At 32.1% G+C, this 20675-nt stretch overlaps 1 protein-coding gene across 4 annotated transcripts in view; it reads left to right on the forward strand.

The window, feature by feature from the left end:
- The first annotated feature begins 3336 nt into the window (after positions 1–3336).
- The window catches only part of LOC118185097 (NAD(+) hydrolase sarm1-like), a 137483-nt gene continuing 120144 nt past the window's right edge, over positions 3337–20675 (forward strand). The window contains exon 1 of one of the 4 annotated variants that reach the window (XM_035354896.2): positions 3337–3446. Coding sequence is in view for 2 of the 4 variants with exons in the window: in XM_085817407.1 (XP_085673533.1) it covers positions 19015–19209 (195 nt within the window). In the remaining 2 variants the exon portion in view is untranslated. Of the gene's footprint in view, positions 3447–18978; positions 19210–20675 lie in introns of those variants that run through there. The other 3 variants (XR_004757545.2, XM_085817407.1, XM_035354891.2) reach the window with 3 other exon arrangements.

Genomic DNA, 20675 nt, shown 5'->3' on the forward strand with positions numbered 1-20675 from the left:
TTGCTCTTGATGAAGAGGGAATTGGATCTGTTTGCCTTCGAAATTGGTAGAGATCTTAACTAAATCTACGCCAAACACAAGGCTGTTTCTTTCTTAAATTTATGTTTCACTTCTGGTGTGTTTCTCTTTTGTTTTAATCTATACATTGCTAGGAATCTACGAACGTTTTTCCTCGAATCCCTAACCTTTTTCTTGTGTCGACCCCTTTTAAAAGAATGGTCTTCTTCCTCGACCCTCTTAAATTTTTCTCTATAATATAACATATCCTACAACATAATACTAATACAAATAACTGTACATAAATAGCTTAAAGATAACACTTAGATTAAGAATATAAACAAAAGTTTTGAAAACTAATTTATTAGATTGATTAACGTTTTGTATTTATGATATTTAGTATTATTATTATTTATCATTTCACAAATATATAAAAGTTTTCAGAAACAAAATCACAGCCTCTAATTGCACAAAATGTTTGTGTGTGTGTGATTATGGCAAAGCCTCGAGGGCTGTTTGGCTAAGCGGAAAGATGCCTTCGTGGAGGACTTTCTAAGGGAAACTGGCTCGGATACACGTTACACATGTGGAAAACCACGAAAACGCTCATGCAGCGAGCCCGTTCGCGGGATTCGAACCTCGGACCGAACTACCATCAGTGTTCAGAGACTTTACCGCTAGCGGCTGGTAGGCTGCACGAAATGCTTGATTTTAATTAATGTGATGGCTGCGTTTTGATGTAATGATTCCATTTTTTAAATATTTGCAATAAAATTGCTTAACTTAATTCTTATTTCAGCTAGTTCAAAAATATTAAACATGTTTCTTGTTTTCTATAATAAAGTATTGACTTGACTAAAGTCTACTTCTACTAAGTAAGAAAAAGGAAAAGTCAGCAATGTTGTTCCTCAGCAACTTTTATTTGGGGATATTTCTCTCTGATGATTTTTGAATTCCAAAACTTGGCATACACATACGTTTTGAATAAGACTTTTGCTTGAACATCCTCTTTCAATGAAATCAACTATTCTTGCATTATAATATCAAGATCAAATTTATCAGAGTTCAGAAAGTCGTTGTAAGAGACATGCTGGCACAGTCATATTTTCAATGTGTTGGAAGCGAATGTTAAAATCTTTTAAATTTTGTAAGCGGTTTCTATATCTTCTGATGAAGTTTTGCGTTCTTCGAACTTTTTTGGTTGTGTTTTCTTGTTTTCCTTTTTTATACAGCACATTAGCATAAAACGTTTAGCTTTATATTAATAAACAATTAATTATGAATTTTCATATATTAATAATTATTTGTAATCACTAGGATCTTCATTATGCTAATTAGTTGCCTGTGCATATACGGCTATTATTCGCAGTCGGCCCCTTGATCATAATTTATCCTTTTTAAAATTTTATCGATTCGCAGGGTGTTGACACGGATCCCGTTGGGAACCCATGGTTTAGCATATATGTTACAGCAAAAGTTTATAATCACAATCAACGTAATTTATTCAGTATGCAGATGATTGAGTACACAAGAAGTAGGGTCAGAAATCTGCAATCGACCAGTAATAGAATATTAAAAAACTATTTAATTTATGAAATCGTGAGATAAAATAGCACTTGTTGCGAAACATTGTTAAAAAGTCCAGGTAAATTGTAAAAAATGTTCTCCTCCTCAGGGCATGTCTTCGCGAAGTAAATGGAAACACGCCCGGCTCGTAATCGGAAGTCGGAATAAGAATCTCGGCGAGGGCAATGCTGAATTTTCTTCTTTAATGCTCCAATAAATACCTAATTTCTCTACAAAATGACTTTTGAAATGACATCTCGGACACTAATTTATCGCACACAGCTGTCGGAAATGTTTTTCTTCATGTGTTGAATAAATATAAATTTAGTCAAAATCTCAGACAATTTTTAAGTATGTAGTGGCTCTCAAAAGTATGTGGAGACCTTAGAATTTCGCTGTAAAAAAGTCTTGGTATTAAGGATACAATTAAATTATTTTCTCATCGTATATATCGCCTAATGTTATTATTTCGTTATTTGCAGAACTATGCATAATATTTATAAAAATAGTAATTCAGCATTTTAAAAAATTAAAAATTAACCAACAATTAAATATCATTTCGCCCAAATAAATGCAGTAAAAGCAAGAGAGTAGCCCACCAGGGATTAATTTTTTAGGTTAATTAATGCTGTGTTTTTAGCACTTATAAAAGGTTAATTTTTAATTTTTCAAAAATTTTTCAATTATTATTTTGATAAAATCTCTATATAATTTAGTAAATATTAAAAGTAAGATATTATTTAAAAATTAAAGTAAAAAGATATTCTAATTTACACATTACAATATTATATTTACAGTATTTTACCCCTTGCAACATTATCTTCGCTGAAGCTATCATATTGACGTTTCCAGATGCTTTTATCTTTCGAAAAAGAGAAAAATCTAGGTTACTTTTTGTAAGATTAGAAATATGTAAGAGTAGTATGAATATTACTCTTTTAATTAGCTTTGATAACAGAAATACTGTTTTTATTTAAGTAAGCAAGAAGACGTGTTTAATTTTATTCGCGAAAGAAGATGGCAAAAGCGTATGACGAAAGATGTTTTCTCCAGTTATTATATGTCATTAATTATAATAAGATACTGATACATCTAAAAGTTCTTAAAACATTCCAGAAACTTATTCAACTCGATAGATACTATCGTAGTACTTTCAAAATCAGACTAGCAAGAGCTTTTTTCATTTATTCTGATGACTATGATGGTAATTCATTTATTTATTCTATTTATCACGTTCTTAAAAATATTATGCAAAATGAAGTTAACACTTATTTACTTAGATCATCCCTCAAACGCCTGGAGACGTCAGACACATAGCACTACCATAATTACTTATAAAATCAAGCCCGACATCAACAAATTATGATATAAGTTGCTGTTGTATTGTAAGCTAAAACAGAGCCAAAATTCTAAAAAAAAAAAAAAAAAAAAAAAAAAAAGTGTGGAAGGGAATCGCTTGGTTTTGAAATGATATGAATGCGTGAGTGAATATACTGTAAACAGGTAATGTAAAGGGATTGTCGTCATTCATACTTCTGTTGAACAGTGTCACAGCTATTCATTTCCATCTTTAATTGTCAAAATTAATAGGTTATCCTGAAAAGTATTATGGTTGGGTTAAATTATATATGCTGCTTCAAAATTTATGTTAGTCGGCATTTTAAATAGCCACTTTTCCTCTGCGTTATTACGCATGGATGTGCACGTTCGAGGTCTTTCCAACAATAGATGGCGCTGATTGCGTTTACTTCTCTGATATGCTCTACGGTGTATCGGTGGAAAGCTTTTCGTGTAAGGCAATGAAGCTTCCTAAAGATAATGGGCAAATTTGAAGTGCTACAGAAGGATGAATTACAAAAGAAATCTACTGAGTTTGGCAGTGGGTAAGTTATAGATACTTGTTTAGAAGAACTCTATACCATAGCGATTAGAATTAATTTTGTTTAATACACGAATAATCTTTCGTGATAACTTTAGTTGGGGTAAAAGATTAATATGCGTACTTTATATTCTTTAATATGACTGTAATTTGAGGATTGTTTTATAATAAATTAAACACGACTTGAATTTAGATACCGGTGTTAAGCCAAAATTGTAGGTTTAAGATCGAAATTAATGTTTTGTTTTAATTTTAAGTGGAATATGATTTTAAAGTCATTTTCTAAAATTGAAACTTGTACCTTTAAAGATGAAATTGTTAATTTGCATCATATTCAAAATTTTTTTAAACTGTTGCTTGAAATCAATGCGAAAAGCAGTGTTTATTTCACGAAACACAGTAATTTATATTGGAAAAGATCAAATATACTTAAAAGCGCGGAGGAGATTTAGGAATAGTTCCAACATAAAAAATCCTATTATGTGCGACAACAATTCAAATGTATTTAGAAATTGCATGATAAGAAATAGATTTTCTAATAAAGTTCTTTTTTTTAAAAAAGTTTTAAAATTCATTTTTGCTATAATGTTGCTAGAAATATTTTAAGAGAAATGATTACTCTGAATTTTAGAAATATGAAATATATTATAGACGCAATAGCTTATTTTTAGAGAATAAATTTCAAAAGTTTTGCGTTTGTATGCATTAAGGGCTAATTCATTTTAATCTATTGTAATAATATTTTGTCCTCTTGAAGAGTGAAGACGGAATTTGTTAAAAATATTTAAATTATACAATGTATATTAGCACAAGATGATATTAGCACAAGATGATTATATACTGACTTTGATGTTTAAGTAGGCCCATATATATTTACCCAAGGAATTTTGGGTATATTAAGGTAAATATTTCAATTTATTTTATAAAAGAAAGCTTGTCATAACCTTTGTATCGATTTTTGTCTTCATTATGAATTTTGTCAAGCCTGTAGCAGTTCTTTTTTTAGGCCACATCAACGGACAGTCTTCAGTAATCAAGTTTGGGTTTATAGAATATCATTTGTAAACGTTTATATATATATCTTCAGATGGGAGAAATAAAAATGTTCTGTACCAAAAGATTCCTCCTAGCAGTTCATATTCTAGTGCATAGTTATCATTATTTTTTAAAAGTACGTCTAGTCGTTCTATGATTAAGAATGAACAGTTGGTAATACTACTGAACACTGGTAAGTTAAATCCCGGGTTCGAATTCAAGGAAGCAGTTTTGGTTTTGTGGTGTTTTTCATATGCTACGTAAGCACTGACAATTTCCTCTTAGAAAGTTCTTCATGAAGGCATTTCTTATCTTAAGTAATAGCCTTCATGTGCTTTGCCACATCGGTAGTATAAATGGGAAAAAAAAAAAAAAAAAAAAAAAAAAAAAAAAAAAAAAAAAAAAAAAATCAGATTTTAAATTACGTCTAAAGGGCGTTTTTTTAACATTTTGTGTGTTACATTTATTTATTAAATATCACGTTCTTCGCCCACTTAAACCAACCATAAAATTCAATTCAACAGCAATATCGCAAAATAGTTTTAAATTGAGCGTATCTTTAGAATTTCCGATACAGAGACTCACGCGCTGGATATAAAAATGCTTTTTCTGTACAACGTTCCCATTGCTCGCTTTGAAATCCTTGAATTTGTTAATCAAAAATTCGCAAAATTTTACAAAATAGGAAATCGATTATAAAACAAATTGCAAATTTCAAATGTGGTCTTCCACATGCCCATATTCTTAGGAGGATTACGTCATTCGATGTCTCTATGTACCGTTGTTTTATCACAATGCGAGAAATATACATACATTTATGCAGATTTTTCATTATTTAATTTCTTTAAATATAATACAGGGCGATAATACTTTGTAGCAACAGTTTGAAAAGTGATTTGCCGTTTGTAGTGAATCGACGTAAAATCGCAAAAAGAAAGTACCTTCAGGGACAAAGCCCCTTTGGACAAAAAAAGAGGCGCATCCTGAATTTCCACAAAGAGCATGCTGCTTAAAGCCAGAGTTAAAAAAAATATATATTAATGTGTGGGACTTAGCATTATATGTATTTTAAAATTAGCTGCATTATTTGCGTATTAATATTGTTGAATGTTATAGCATATAAAACAATGAAATGCGCATGATAAAAGTTTTAAGTCATTAGTTTTGAGGATTGAAATGAAAATCTTCATAAAATTTTTTAATTAGTTAAGATTGTTAGAGATGAGATATCAGTTTCTTTAAGTTTTATCAAATACAAATTTAGAATAAATTTTCTCTAAAATTTCTCAAATTTAATTTTTGGCAAATTGGACTTAAAGAAAAAATTTTTCGTTTAAAAGCTCACGAATTCAAACTCTTTATAAATATCAGACCTCTCGCATTTCTATCTGGATATATTATGATTTCACAATATACGTATTAGATTTCCCCGTACATTCTTTCTTCTAGAAAAAAAGTTCTTTTGCTACTGTGCACTAGCTAACTATGTTTTTTATTATTATTATTATTATTATTAAAACAGTCTGGGAAATCGCTGCTTCGTTTCTATGGTATTTATACAAACATATGAACATCAATTTTAATAATGAGGAAATATCCACAGACAGCATACTTGTATCTTATTTATATTTAGCAATTTTATATAATTTGATCTGTTTTAGTATCAATTGACTGATCAAAATCAGTGGCAGGTTTTGTTTTCCGAAGATGGTTTTATAATTTATTAGTTGATACAAAAGTTTAATACTTTCATTATTTTATAAAACTTTGAAAGTACTTTCATTTGTTGATTTAAATGAAGATCTCTTCTAGATGGGTCATGCGAGGAAAGCTTTAAATTTGTTCTGATATAAAAGTAAGATTCTTAGTCAGTCTAAGCACTTATTCTCTCAATATTAAATAACTGAAAAAGCCGAAACAGTAGCATTTCTTCAGCATCATAAACTAATAAATGGCTATTTTTTAATGCATTATACAGTTTGAAATATTTATTGCAAATGCCCGTTAAAGAGTACGATGTCTATCATTTTTAATATTTTTTTTTCAAGAGAACGCTCAGAAGTCAAATAACTATCTATTGAATTATATCCTTTAAAAACATCTCAGTTTCATTATCAGACTTCAAATTTCTAGGAAAAATAAATAATCATGCAGATAGAATACACTGTATATGAAACAATGAAGAATTCAGAAATAAGAATTAGCATACTAAATGAAATATACAGTACAATGTAAATCTTGAAAAAGAGAAATTATCTATAGTGTATTAAGAAATAACAACAGTTTGCACTAAATTCCTTGATAAGCAATGAATACTCTCTCGCAATGGCTATGTTTCTAGATCTAAAGCGACGACATGCAATGCATCTACTATTTAGTATTGTGGTGGAGGAGGAGAGAAAGGGGAGATTTTCATTTTGCCCGTATTTTGTGGAACTGATGCGCTATTTCATCCACACGCACTTACACTGGTGGATGCGCAGAAAGAAAAAGAATACAGTAGCGCGCAACTTGTTTCGTTTTGAATTCCTGATGTTAAAATCAGTGATTCAGTATAAAACTGCAGATTAACGCAGCTATTAAAGATTTTACTAGATTTCTATGATTTAGAAATATATTTATATTATGGTTTAGTTTATATTATTGTTTTTTACTCTTTATTAGAGTTAAAAAACAATAATTCTTTTCTCCCAATTTTAAATATATAGGCATGCGCTGAGACAACATTACTGAAACAAACCTGATGACATATTTAGTTATATCTCATCAAGTGAATCTAGGCCTTTATTTGGTATTCGTCTTCTCTACGAACTCTATTTCAAATGCATTGCAGAATTAGACCCAAATTTCGTTCTAATCTATACACTGGGTAATATTATTAGAGTTTCAGACGATGCTCCTCCGGTATTTAACTTGGAATCCAGTAATACAAGATAATCTATACTATTAATAATAATATTAAAATCTGTTAAAATAATTATTTTTACATCTGCATTTTGTTAGTTAATAGTGCAACAATATTTCTCATATTTAAGAAACAAATAGAGAAATTGGAGATTAAGAAGTCGATTTCTATTATAGCGTACATTCTAAAAGATAATAAAAGCTAAAGTCATTGACAATCAGCCACAACGCTACGGCAGATAGAATCTGAGCTGTTTGGTCTGAATTTGCTAGTATCGTTCATCCAGACTTAGATTGTCGATCATTATCAAACTCACTTTGTATTTTCTGGTGGAGTTGGTAAAAAAATAGAAGTGTGGGAAAGAATTCAACATAAAAAAATACAAAAATAATTGAAATAAACCTTACATCATGAGTGCTTCAATAATAAAGATTATGTCAATTTAATATTTTTAAAAATTAGATAAAATTGAATTTTAAATTAGCATTAATTTTAAAGAAGAGCTTTTGCCATTTGTCTAAAATCGGAGGCTGCATTTTGTTTGATTTTAAAGCGAGTTAGGTGGCAATACTATCAGGTCAGTATCCACCCCAGGGGTATCCAACGAAGTGGATACTGACCTTAGGGGTCCATGAAATTTTAGAGGAAATCAATGATGATCGAGGGGTTGATAGATGAATATGCCTTAGCATAATCAAGATTCCATTGATTATAAGAAAATGTGTTAATAAAATTGTTCATTAATTGTTTACTGATGTATCATGCAGAAAGGAAGAAATTATATAAAGTAAATACAAAGGGAAAATATACAAAAATTACGCAATATTTTAAATATGTAAAATTTTTATGCAGTAAGAGCAGCATAAGAACGTAAAACGCAGAAACACAAAAAATTTCGTGCACTTAGAATCTGTGATTTTTGCTTCTGAAAGCTCGTATTTGCTTGTAAAATTAAAAATAATAATACAGAAATCTCGGGTTTTAACAAAAGTTTCCCGCCATCGCAAATAGTTTGCGTTGGAGCGTTTATTCATATTTTGCCAAACGATTTTTGCCATTTGAAAGCAAAGGATTTGCTTTAGAACACTGTGTTGTGGCGTTATCTTTAAGTAGAAGGTATCTGAAATGGAACTTTCACGCTAACAGATTAGAACCATCATTTACTTCCAAGTTATCATACGAAAAGGCAGCTACAGAATGTCCCCAAATCACATGTACAGCTTTCATACTAATGCTGTATCATATGACACTGTGAAGGTTTGGTACCGAAAGTTTAAAAACAAGGAATATGACATTCAAGAAGCAGAGCTCTCTGGCCGGCCTACTGGTGCTGATGAAGCCCGCCTGCTAGGACTTGTGGAAGAACATCAGTATGCAACCACTCGGAGAGCTTGCTAAGCAGTTAGACAGACGTTAGTGCCATGCCATTAGTCACGCTATGCATCGCATAAACTTGACGTACAAGTTCAACCGCTGGGTGCCGCATGAGCTGACTCAAGCAGATAAGGACAGACGTTATTCGGGCCTGCATTAATCTGATCGAATATCAACGCAAGGATTAAATTCTGGACGGATAGTCACTTGTGATCAAAAATGGAATTACTTCAACAATACAAGCCAAAAAGGGGGGTTGGTCTGCGCGTGGTGTGACAGACATGTTCGGGCCTGCACTAATCTGCTCGAATATCAAAGCGAAGACAAAATTCTAGACCTAATCGTCACTTGTTATGAAAAGTAGATTTACTTCAACAACACAGGCAGAAAAGAGGGTTGGTCTGCGCCCGGTGAGCCCGTCGGCAGTGTCGCAAAGCGCAATTTGACTAACAAAACAACTCAAATTATCTAAAAAAAAGATTATGCTTTGTATCTGGTAGTATTGCCGCGGTATTATCCACAAAGAGTATCTAGAAAAAGGTAAAACCCTCGATAGGAAGGTGTACAGTGAGATGCTATTCTATGTTGACGCCGCTATCAAGGGAAAACGTCGAACTGAGTTCCGGCGCAAAAAGGTAATGCTCCATCAAGATAATGAAAGACCACATGTGTCTGCATTCACCGGTTGGACTCTGTACGGACTCGAATGGGATCTTTTGCCACACCCACCATATAGCCCCGACATCGATCCTTTGGACTTTTACCTTTTTAAAGACCTGCTACTCCATCTTGCTGGTGCTATCTTCCATTCTGCACAGGACGTCCGAAATGAGGTTTATCTGTTTTTGCACTCGTTTCTGGGCCGAAGGATTTGAAAAACTACCAAAACGTTGGCAGAAAATCATAAATCTGAGTGGTGATTACTACCCGCACTAAAGGTACTACTTTCATGTTTTTTATCTAACTTTATTAAGAACGTTTTTTGGAAGAAACCTTTCTGTACAACCAGATAAGTTAAACAAAAGTCTAATAAACCGTTTTTTCCCCTTAACACTTTTTCCAACACAGTATTCTTAATCGAATGGTTATCTTAAAGTTATTTATGTGCAATTATTTGTATTATGAATGCTACATATTACAGAGAAAAAGATAAGAGGGAGTTGATAAAGTTATAATGTATTTCTTCCGCCTTCTAGGCATGCCTTCTTAGTGTAGTAGTCAGCACGCTCGACGCGTACTCTAGAGGTCCGTGGTTCGAGCCCCGGCGAGGGCATTGCTCATTTTTCACATCTCCTGCTTCAGAATAACTACTGTCTCTACAAAGTAAACGTTTTTTTTTTTTTAAAGCAGTTGATGCAAGAAAAGATTTGGGTATCCCTTCTCTGACCGGTCTGTCAGTTAGCGTTCCTGAAAGTTAAAATACCCAGTTTCAGAACTAATACAAAGACAATAAGACAAAAGCAAATAATATTATATGCATGTTTTTGTGATACTTCTTGTGTATTTATTTAAATATCTATAAAAAAGCTGTAATATTTATGAAAGATGAATTTGAGAAAAGTTATATTAGATGGCCATTAAAATTATGAAAACAATATATGAGGAAAAGAGTATTTTCGAGAATGGAGCACAACGAATGCAAAGTAGACTTCGCATTTTTATATGAATTTTTTTATGTCTACGTAACAACTCTGATAAAACTATTAGGAAATTATTATATTTTGTACATTAAATGACCTCGTTTAAGTCCTATTTTCAGGAGGAGGATTCTAACACTTCAGTATAAAATGGTTCAGAAGTTCAAGCAGAATTATTGCTACTGCAGGAGGCAGAAGACCTTTCATTTATATTTTAAATTATAACAGTATATTACTTATTTGTGTAAAAGGGGGAAACATTTAAAACACTAAATTCCCAAATAAAGGTAATATATTTTTCGATGGCAACAAAGACATTTAGAGAGTATTTGCTATACGAACGGCGTCTTTCATGTAGTGATTTTAATACACATTTCTGTCACTGATAAAACTAATTGAAGTCGTCGGCAACCTCTGGCACGCAATAAATTTCTTGTAGAGTGGCAGTCCACGCCATTCTACAAAATTATCAGATAAAGACATATCGCCCTGTCTGTTCTCTCTGCGCTGTCCGGTCTCACCTCTCACTTTTTCTCTCGTTTCGTTCGGTTCGTCGCTCCGATTTACGAGTATAGAGCGTGATTGTAGTCGAAAGTAGAATTTAGCTTGATGCACATTTTACGCTATAGGCTACTTTTAACTTTACAACTCGTTCTTAGTTTTATTGTGCAAAACCTGTGTTTTATTTGTTTAATTATTGTGACAATTCATGCATACATGTTTAAGCAAATGGCCACTAAAAGAAAACTCGATGTTTGCGGTTTTTAAGACGCTTGAATGAATGAATACAGATTCGTGCAACAAAAGGATCGTACTGTATGCATATTATATTCCGAAACAGTAGTATATCACATAAGCGTCAAATGCACGAAGACATTTTCAAACTAAACATCAGTCCACATTTCAGAATTTCGCTGAGAAATGTGAAGTTATAAAAAAAGCTGTTACTGGATATAAGAAACAAGTTATATTTTCTTTTGTCAAACAATTGGAACCGAACCCAAAGTGACCGAATTGTAGTTTCGTAATTGCTCATTGTGTAGCTACCAAAGGCAAATCTACATATCTACGTGAACAAATCTTTTCTTATATGAAAGATATTTTGAGTCCACTGTTTAACAATCCAACATTCAGAATCATGTATCAAATTCAAAGTCAGAAATTAGACCTCTGATTTTGGAATATTAAATAGAATGATCCAACGACAAGGTTTGCATTAAAATTTTAAATTTTTATTTAATTATATTGAAGGAATATCATAATAATTATATAATAATTATATTTTTGTACTTACATATTTATATTACTTATATATTTATTTATGTAATTATATTTATTTGTATAATAATTATGTTTATTTTTTTGTTAATAAATATCTTTAAATGATGCATAATTAATATATAATAAAACTCTAAATCTGTATTCTTGACTTCTGTTCCCTAACTCTGCATGTACTGCGGTGGGAATCGAACTGTTTAAGATATTTCCTATTGTATGGCATCTTGAATCATATTGGTACATTGATTTGGCACATCACAGCTACAAGGTTGCCGACCCCTGATATAGATCCCATTAATAGATGTCTGGTTGATACTGTTTATCGACCGATCTACAGTTCAATGATATCAGGCGAAATTTGTATACCATGAGCACAATTTTATTTTACACTTAATTTCTTACTCTGTCATCGATTACCTTGACAGTGTTAAAATTACTTGAATTTGATAAGTCATTCTTAACTAATGCTTTTATGTATCAAGTTAATGGCGATATGAAAGTACTTTGTCTATTTCTAGTACGTGGTAATGCTGATTCGCCCAAACAGTCCTTTCTCCATTCTCCAACAATGGATAACAATTCTATATCCTTTTCATGGTTCCTGCTATTCTTCTCACACCCTCCAGCCGAAATCACATTTAATCTCTTCTCCCTTCCCTAGTGAGGAGTCATCCCTTCGATCGCTTTCACTTGTCCCTCGTTCTGCAGACTGTTCCGCGTTTTCTACAGAGTGTTAGAAATACTAAAACGGATTATGAGAGTATCTCTTTCAACCTCGATACGCTGCCATCGCACTTTCTTGTCAGACCTTGACAACTTGAGCCGTTTATATATACATAGATGACAGTAGTTAGTTTCTGAATTTTTGTGAACCAGTCCCTCGACTTATGATTGTTAACCGGATTCTTTACCCACCGCTTCTTCGTTTCCCCGCTTTGTTTAGTTAAAAAAATACGCATTTCTGTCACTAGTTTTCCATGGTACAGATCAGTCGTCGGCAACCTCTCGCACGCAATAAATTTTTTGTAGAGTGGCAGTCCACGCCACTCTACAAAATACTTATTTGCAATATTAAAAAATATGCATCATTGCACTAATCAAATAGTTTCTTTTTTATCACAATAAGTATCTAAATTTTTCCATTCACGAAATCTGATTCTTCACTAACCACGTTAGGCATTAAAAAGAAAGAAAAGGGAAATGAAAATAATGGCTTCTTGTTGCATTAAAGTAAGCATTATTTTATGTATGTGGAAGCTTAACAAATGAAAATAATAACAGAATATTATTACACTTCTTTAAGCATCATTAGGATTAAATGCTTTTTTTATTATTGCTTACGGTAAAAATTATATGTAATAAATAAATAAATATGTTGTAATGTTTCAACCTATAATTTACAGCTAAATGTGTAGAACCTTGAGAACTGGTAAGCGAATAATCGTTTAGTTCAGAAAGAGAGAAATGTAAACTCACGAAGGATTAATTACCCTTTATTGCTCAAATGAAGTTCACAGTCGGTCCCCTCTCAAGACGTACAGAGAAAGCCTCTACTTGGGCTTGAACTCAAGAACGCTAAGAAATAAAACTTAACTAAAGAGATATAGGCGAAGCTATCACAATTTTACAGGAGTTGGCCCCTTAACGCCAACTAAACGGCGAAGCTATCAAGGGCCTAAAGTACGGCCGAGCGTAGAAATAGCTTTAGAGAGGGTATAGCCGAAAAGGCGAACGCGAAAGAATCTCTGGCTATGTAACGAAGTCAGTAGAACAACTTCAACTTTAAATACTTGCTGTTCCTTCATTTGCATTCAACCGCCATTCTGAAAACACGTTCTGGCAGGAAATTGTGAGCTGAAATTAAGGAGGATAGGAAAGCGACTTTAACTCAAAATTAACTGTTAAAAACTTAGGCTAAACCTTACAATGTAAATTAAAATTAAAATTGTTATGTTTAAAATATTAAAATTTATTCCGAAAAACAAACCCGCATAACATTTATGAAAGCAATAAAAGTCAGAGCTGCGAATTTGTAATGTAATACGCGTTGGTGAAAAGTAATATATCCTTAGTTTTACAGTAAGAAACAATTAGCTTAACGCTCCAAAGAAACTGCTAAAGTGCTAAAGTGAGACAGGAGCAGGAAATTGTTTCCTTGAATTGTTGTAATTACTTGTTGATTTTTTATTGTCAGACGTTAAATTATTTCTTGACCATTTCCGCGAAATATAAATCGTTTTACTGTTTTCTTTCGGTCGTACTACAATGCGATAACTTCCGAAGAAGAAAAATGGGGTGAGTTAGCGCAATGAGACAAAAAACAGTCCACTTCTACAGCAGAGCTAAAAGTAATTCTGCGTAGCTGGTTTACTGGTTGTTTAATTTGATACAATATTTGAAGGATTTTGTGGACATGATGACTGCTTCTGCCCACACGAACACTGAAGAAGACAGCCCAAAGTAAAACCTGTCGATATTAGCCTGACATTATTAACATACCATGGCTACAGGGAGATACAATGCAAAAAAAGTAAGCAAATTTTTATGGTAGTTGAATTTAATAGTATACGACACTAGAAACAATAAATAGTCCACTTCTACAGCAAGTGCAAGATAGGTACTAAAAGATGGTGGTTTTCTTTCTTCTCACAAGTGTTGGGATAGTTCTGTAATACCTACATAAGTCATATGCTATACTTTGGAAAAATGTTTCCATTAACGAACTTATTTTCATTGCAGTAAGAACACTGCGTTTAAGCCTGCCTATGAATATTATAGTAAAGTATAACACATTTCACATAATTGAAACATGCTAATTAAATATTTTAAATACATAAATACACCTAATCACAATATTCTCTTAACATTACAGGCTACCATCTTTTGAATGCTTATGAAAAATATTTGAATGTTTTTTTTATCGAGAAAATAAAACATTAATAACTTATAGGATATTTCTTTGTTTCAAGTAAATCATGGTGTTTATACTACTCTGCTAACATAAAACACAATCAAACATGACTCATCTGCGCTCTTTTTTCCTTGATAACAGATTTCTTAAAAACATCACCATGATATCAGTAATAAAATGTGCTGAAATAAGCTTGTAACTATGAAGCTCTTAGTTACAGTTACATCAGTTACATCAATGCACAGCCGAGTATTGCAGGATTGATTTTTTTTTTTTAGCCCAAAGAAGCGTTAGCTCAGAAGGGCTTATAGATTTCGTTTTGGCATTTTGCGTCGATTCACTGTAAATGTCAGTATCACTTTTCAATGTGTTGCCGAAAAATATTATCGCCCTGTGTTATATTTAAAGAAATTAATTAATGAAGAATCTGCACAAATGTATGTATGTTTCTCGCATTGTGATAAAACAACGGTACCTAGATCCATCAAAGTTTCAATAATGTAATCCTTCTCCGAATATGGGCATCTGGAAGCCCTAATTTGGAATTTATTTTATTATGGATTTCACATTTTGCAACACTTTAACGAATTTTCGATTAAAAAACTCAACAATTTCAAAACGAGCAATGGCAATACTGTACGGAAAACATTTTTTTTCTCCGGCACGCGAGACTGTGTATCGGAAATTCTAAAGATATGATCATTTTAAAATTATTTTGTGATATTGCTGTTGAATTTAATTTTATAGTTTAAGTGCGAAGAAAATGATATTTAATAAATAAAAGTAACACAGAAAACGTTTAAAAAACATCTCTTTGGGCATAATGTAAATTCTGAAAGCTTTCTGACTTTTCCATTTATTTTTTCATTCATCTCCTCTTCTGGAAAGAGAAAAATAAATATTCACATAAATTTTGAGGTAAAAAAGAAGGTTTTAGAACATTCTTTTTAAAACTATATTTCGGTTTCAATCAAAATGATAATTTTTAACTGAAAATTGTAGAAACTCGGATTTTTCTAGTCTTATTATCTGCTTGAAAACGATGCTGAATTATTTTATAAAATTTGTTTCCAACGAAAATAAATTAAAATTAAATTTTTTGTAGATCTTTTATTAAAATATAGAAATGAAAGTTCATTAATGAGAATTTGTTCAATTTTAGTGCCATCTAATTTCGCATCAGTTAATTTTAAAATTCGTATCTAATTTTGCGTAATTTAATGTGAAATAAATATAATATATTTGTATATTTATTTCAAAGAAGAACATTCTCTCAGTATGAATGGGTTTTGTTTATCGATTAACGATCACATCTGTGTCTTTTTTCAATGAGAACGAATATTGATGAATGCCACAAATGCATTGAAAAAGATAGCCTCTGATGAAATATATGAAGGATTTCCAAGTGTAAAGATCAGGAAGAGAAATGTATGTAATTACATGCTTCTCTTCGAAGTTTTAACGTTTTGCGTCAAATTTTCGAGAAGTCTCCAGTATAAAAATAAAATTAAGCAGGTGATTGTTTACAGCAGAGTTTGAAATCCTGTAGATTAAAAAAGTAAACCTACTATCGAAAAATTTTAAAAACGCTTTTTTTAATTGTAGAGTTACTATAAAAACTTAACAGAGAAATGAATTACTTGAAGTAAAGAAATTTCTTGCAAGACTCAATTCTGCCTTCAAAATACAAAAGCATATTTAAGTTGCGTAAAACTGAAAAAAATGTAAATTCTAATTACAACAACTCATTTCTATCGCAACTAATTAAACTGTTGGTAACGGTGCTAATTATTACCAGTACTTCTTTAAACAATTTCTGGTATAATTTACTTTCAGACTTAGACAAAATGTTTAATAGTAGTGCAGTCTCAGCTCAGTGCATTCTACTACATTATAAATTTTTTCATAGCTTTTTTAATATTGCTAACACTTTAATCAGTCCATAAAGAGAGATGCAGAAAACTTAATGAAAGTACTTCTGTCGTATGAGACATACTGATTGCTTCGTTAATAGACGTTAAAAACTTTTGATGGTTTAAAAACTTTGGTACCTTAACATTTATTTTTCTATACCTCTCTCTCTCTCTTTTTTCCCTTTGTTCGAATTGTCTTATCTTTGATTACAGTCGAAAGAATCTTGCTAACCAATCCATGTTTTTCAATTGACGACTATTTGAAAAAATAATTTATTCGTTACAATTTTGATTAATCTATTTTTTAAATAATTAATAAATAAAAGTAACTTTTAGAACATATTTTCTTTCGTATTTCATTTCGATGCCTTTCCCTGTAATAAGTATGACTATAATCAGCGTATTTCTTGCAAATAGATTGCATTTTCTCAGAAACATATTTATTACATGTAACACAAATATTGTTCTATGGATTTGGCACATTCTCCGCATGTTTAAATTTTGTTTGGAATCTTATATATCCTACTCAAATTAATGTACTCATACTTTCTTAAAGTTTGGTTCTTGGGAATAAATAACAGCAAACATTTCAAAGTGTTCTTTATTCATGTTAACTGTTTTGTAATACCTGAGTACGCCTTCCACATTTAGCATTAATTAATTCTGCTATAAAACACGTTTTTAGGTACAGATAATAATTTGGTGTGAAAATAATTTAAACTATTTTTATAATATTAGAAACGTAATCATAGTTCAAAAGGTAATTCGAAATTAAACTAGTAAAATTACGTTTCAGTACGTAAAAGATATTTTGTTCAGTAACAGGTGCTTATCGCAAGTGTGTGATAGGAGTGAACCCTCATGAAAAAAGCATTATTGAAGATTATTGGAAATTGACCAAGCTACATTGCTAGTAAAGTTCTTCTGGAAAACTGATAGAGTACAGCTGGTACTTTGAATAAGACACCAAATGTTTTTATACAGAGCAAAAACTAGGATATTTTTTGATAAGTTTAATATTAATGCAAGCGAGTATTATCTAATACCTTTCCTCGGTATAGATAAAGTCTAGATTGTGATGAATTACAAAATTATTAAATAAGTTTATAAAGTATTTCTCCCGTCTTCATAGCATGCCTTCGTAGTGTAGTGGTCTGCACGCTGGGTGCTTATTCCCGAGGTCCGTGGCTCGATTCCCGGCGAAGGAGTTGCTCATTTTTCATGACTCCCACTTCAAAAAAAAAAAAAAAAAAAAAAAAAAAAAAAAAAGTCTTAATGTCTCTACAGTGGCGCCCGAACTAAAAAAGGTGGTGGATGACGATTCTCCGCCACTAGGATTTGGCGATTGAGTCCCCTAATCCCTAGTCGCCCTTTAAAAGGGAGAGTATATAAGGTATTTCTCCCGTCTTCTTAGCATGCCTTCATAGTGTAGTGGTCTGCACGCTGGGAGCGTATTCCAGAGGTCCGTGGTTCGATTCACGGCGAAGGTGTTGCTCATTTTTCACGACTTCTGCTTCCAAAAAATACCTAATGTCTCTACAAGTTATTCGATCGATTGTAGTGTGTTTAGATATTCTAGATTACATATCTTAGAAATTACGGTCATGAATGCAAAATGAATTTTCATCTATAGTAATTTCCCAGAGATCGTTATTTAATGTCGTTCAATTTTCTGTACAATACTATTCAGTTAGGGGTCAATTAGTGGTTTCTGTACAATACTAGCCAATTAGTAGTCGGGGCATCTCCCACCCTAAATAAGAAGAGGGTAATTTTGAAGGCAAACTCAATAGTGAGTAACATACAAGTAGCTATTAGGTGACAATGCATTATTAGCGCCGGTAGTTCGATAGTAGAACAACTTCATGTGCAGGAATGAGGTATAGGTTCGAGTCCTAGTTAAAACCAAAATCTTCATAACATTTTGGGTCGAGGGGAGGGGTAAACTCGCTTCAACAGAACAGGCCGGATTTATTCCTTGTTCCTTTATATCATGGGAATCTTGAAAAGTCTCTGTTTTGCGGTGAGGAGGGGAGGCATTTTGGAATTCGCATCGGTTGTATGTCTACCAACTTAGTTGCAGTAGTTACCTTCTTTCGTGAGTTATACGTAAGCTTTTCATTACCCCTGTAATGGGTTATTAATATGGAACCTATTAGTGGGCTCTTTCCAAAATCTATTCAGCAACGGCCACATTTCCCTTGGGAAATGCTGCCACGATATGCATCACAATCGAGAAATCGATAAGAAAGAACTTGGCTTATTCCCAAAGTTCGAATCAAGTCTGAATCATCATTCGTTCGAAGCATTTAGATAAAAGAGGGGAAAAAAAAAAAAAAACATTCCGAGGTATTTCTGGGCATTTCTCCATGTGTTCTGTTAAAAATTTTAAAGTGTTCAAAGAAAACTGGCACAACACTTACCTTCTCATTTTATTTAGTCGGAGCTTCCGTAATTTTTAATTTCGAAGCTGTGGAAAATATTCAACGGCCTGCCAGCTGTATCAACGGCGTCGAGGTATGACGTTGGGCGTAAAAGTAGATTCCCGTTTGTGTTTGTGTGTGTCCCATGAGCTCTTACTAGAAATAGCTCAAGACGATGCTTTTCAGTCACGAAGTACCTCTGTTGAAACTGGTTACGTACTTACTCGCTATGCCACCCGCATCATGCCCAGTTCTTCGCTGCTGACAGATTTTCCCGCCGATCCCAGAAAGGTAAGAATTCATTGTTACACTCTTCTTGTTTTATTTTGATTTCGCAAAAACAGGATCTTTGCTAAAACACTACTAGAATACAGCCGACTGTTTTTGCATGAGAATGGAAAGAAAATGTGTGGATAAAATTGGCGCTGCATATTATATGGTTAACTAATTGAACAAAATTTGGAACAGCATAACTCATTAATTATATTGCTTTAATTCCAAAAACTGCACGGTATCATAAATAAGTGTGATCACTCTAGAAAGTCTTCTGTGTACAGTTTTCCAGAGTGAGTAGATTTTACTCTAAATTAGTAATTATTCTTTTCTATAAAGCATCACTTAAAATAGGTAATTAATTAGTTAAATAAAACGACGTTATTATGACATTAATTTCAACTAAAAACGTATCAATGCATTTCGAGAGATAAACTTCTTCCATTATTTAATTTCTTATTAAATTATTTTAGAATAAATTTTGAAAAATAATATAATTGGAATTCAAAAGACAAGATCATTAAGTTTGTGTTGAAATATGTTGAACTTTCACTAGGATATTTGCTCCAGACAAATGCAAAATTTTATCAAATATATTTTAGATGTTGAAGTATAAGTCAGCATTTGCTTTTTCTTCTTTCTTGTAGAATTTATTTTTGCAGTTCCTCTTTACCAAATCGTCTGCGCCTATTTGAGTATAACTCAAGAAATTTTACGGCGTGTGTTTTATTACTCTAGTTATGAATATTTTCTCTAGGACTATTATAAGAATGAAGATGCATCTTCTCGCAGGGTTTACGAATATGCACAATTTGCAAATCAATTCTGAGGACTAGTTTTATTACCTATTGGTCTTATACATCAGTTTTAAGACTAATATCCTTTCTGTTCATATAATCAAATTAATATTTTTCTATAATATCCGGAAAATCTTGTTTTAAATCTTCGAGCAGTACACACAGTGTCTCAAAAAAGTGATGGGACACTTGTGCTTTACAAAAGGAAACTGCAATAAAATAAATTTAAGAAACATGTAAAATTTTTTGTGGGTGTGTTTCATACTTAAATTTAGTAACAATTATTACATAACATACATTTTCTCAAAATATTAAAATATTAATTTAATAAAAATACAATTGTTTAGAACGGAGCAGAAAATGGCTCATTAAGTGATGGGACACTACGTACTATGCAACAAAAATCGTCTGAAGTAAGCAATAAAAATATCTTTTGGGGTATTTATTTTTACTCAAAAGCAATTCCCAATAATTTATAAAATCGTCTGCAGTATTTCTCTCCAGTTTGTTTTAGAATTTTTGTGTTTTTTAGCTCTGTGCAGCCATGAATGCTAAACGAAAAGAAACTTTGCCTGGAATTCGAAAATTAGTTATTAATTTGCATATTGAACGTGGAAAATCTATTAGAGAAACTACTGAAACAGTTAACTTGAGTCATTCAACAGTTTTCAATATCATTAAACGATA

This window comes from Stegodyphus dumicola, chromosome 5 (assembly GCF_044657685.1).
Source record: "Stegodyphus dumicola isolate Sdum_Otavi_A_Nest chromosome 5, ASM4465768v1".
Taxonomy (NCBI): domain Eukaryota; kingdom Metazoa; phylum Arthropoda; class Arachnida; order Araneae; family Eresidae; genus Stegodyphus; species Stegodyphus dumicola.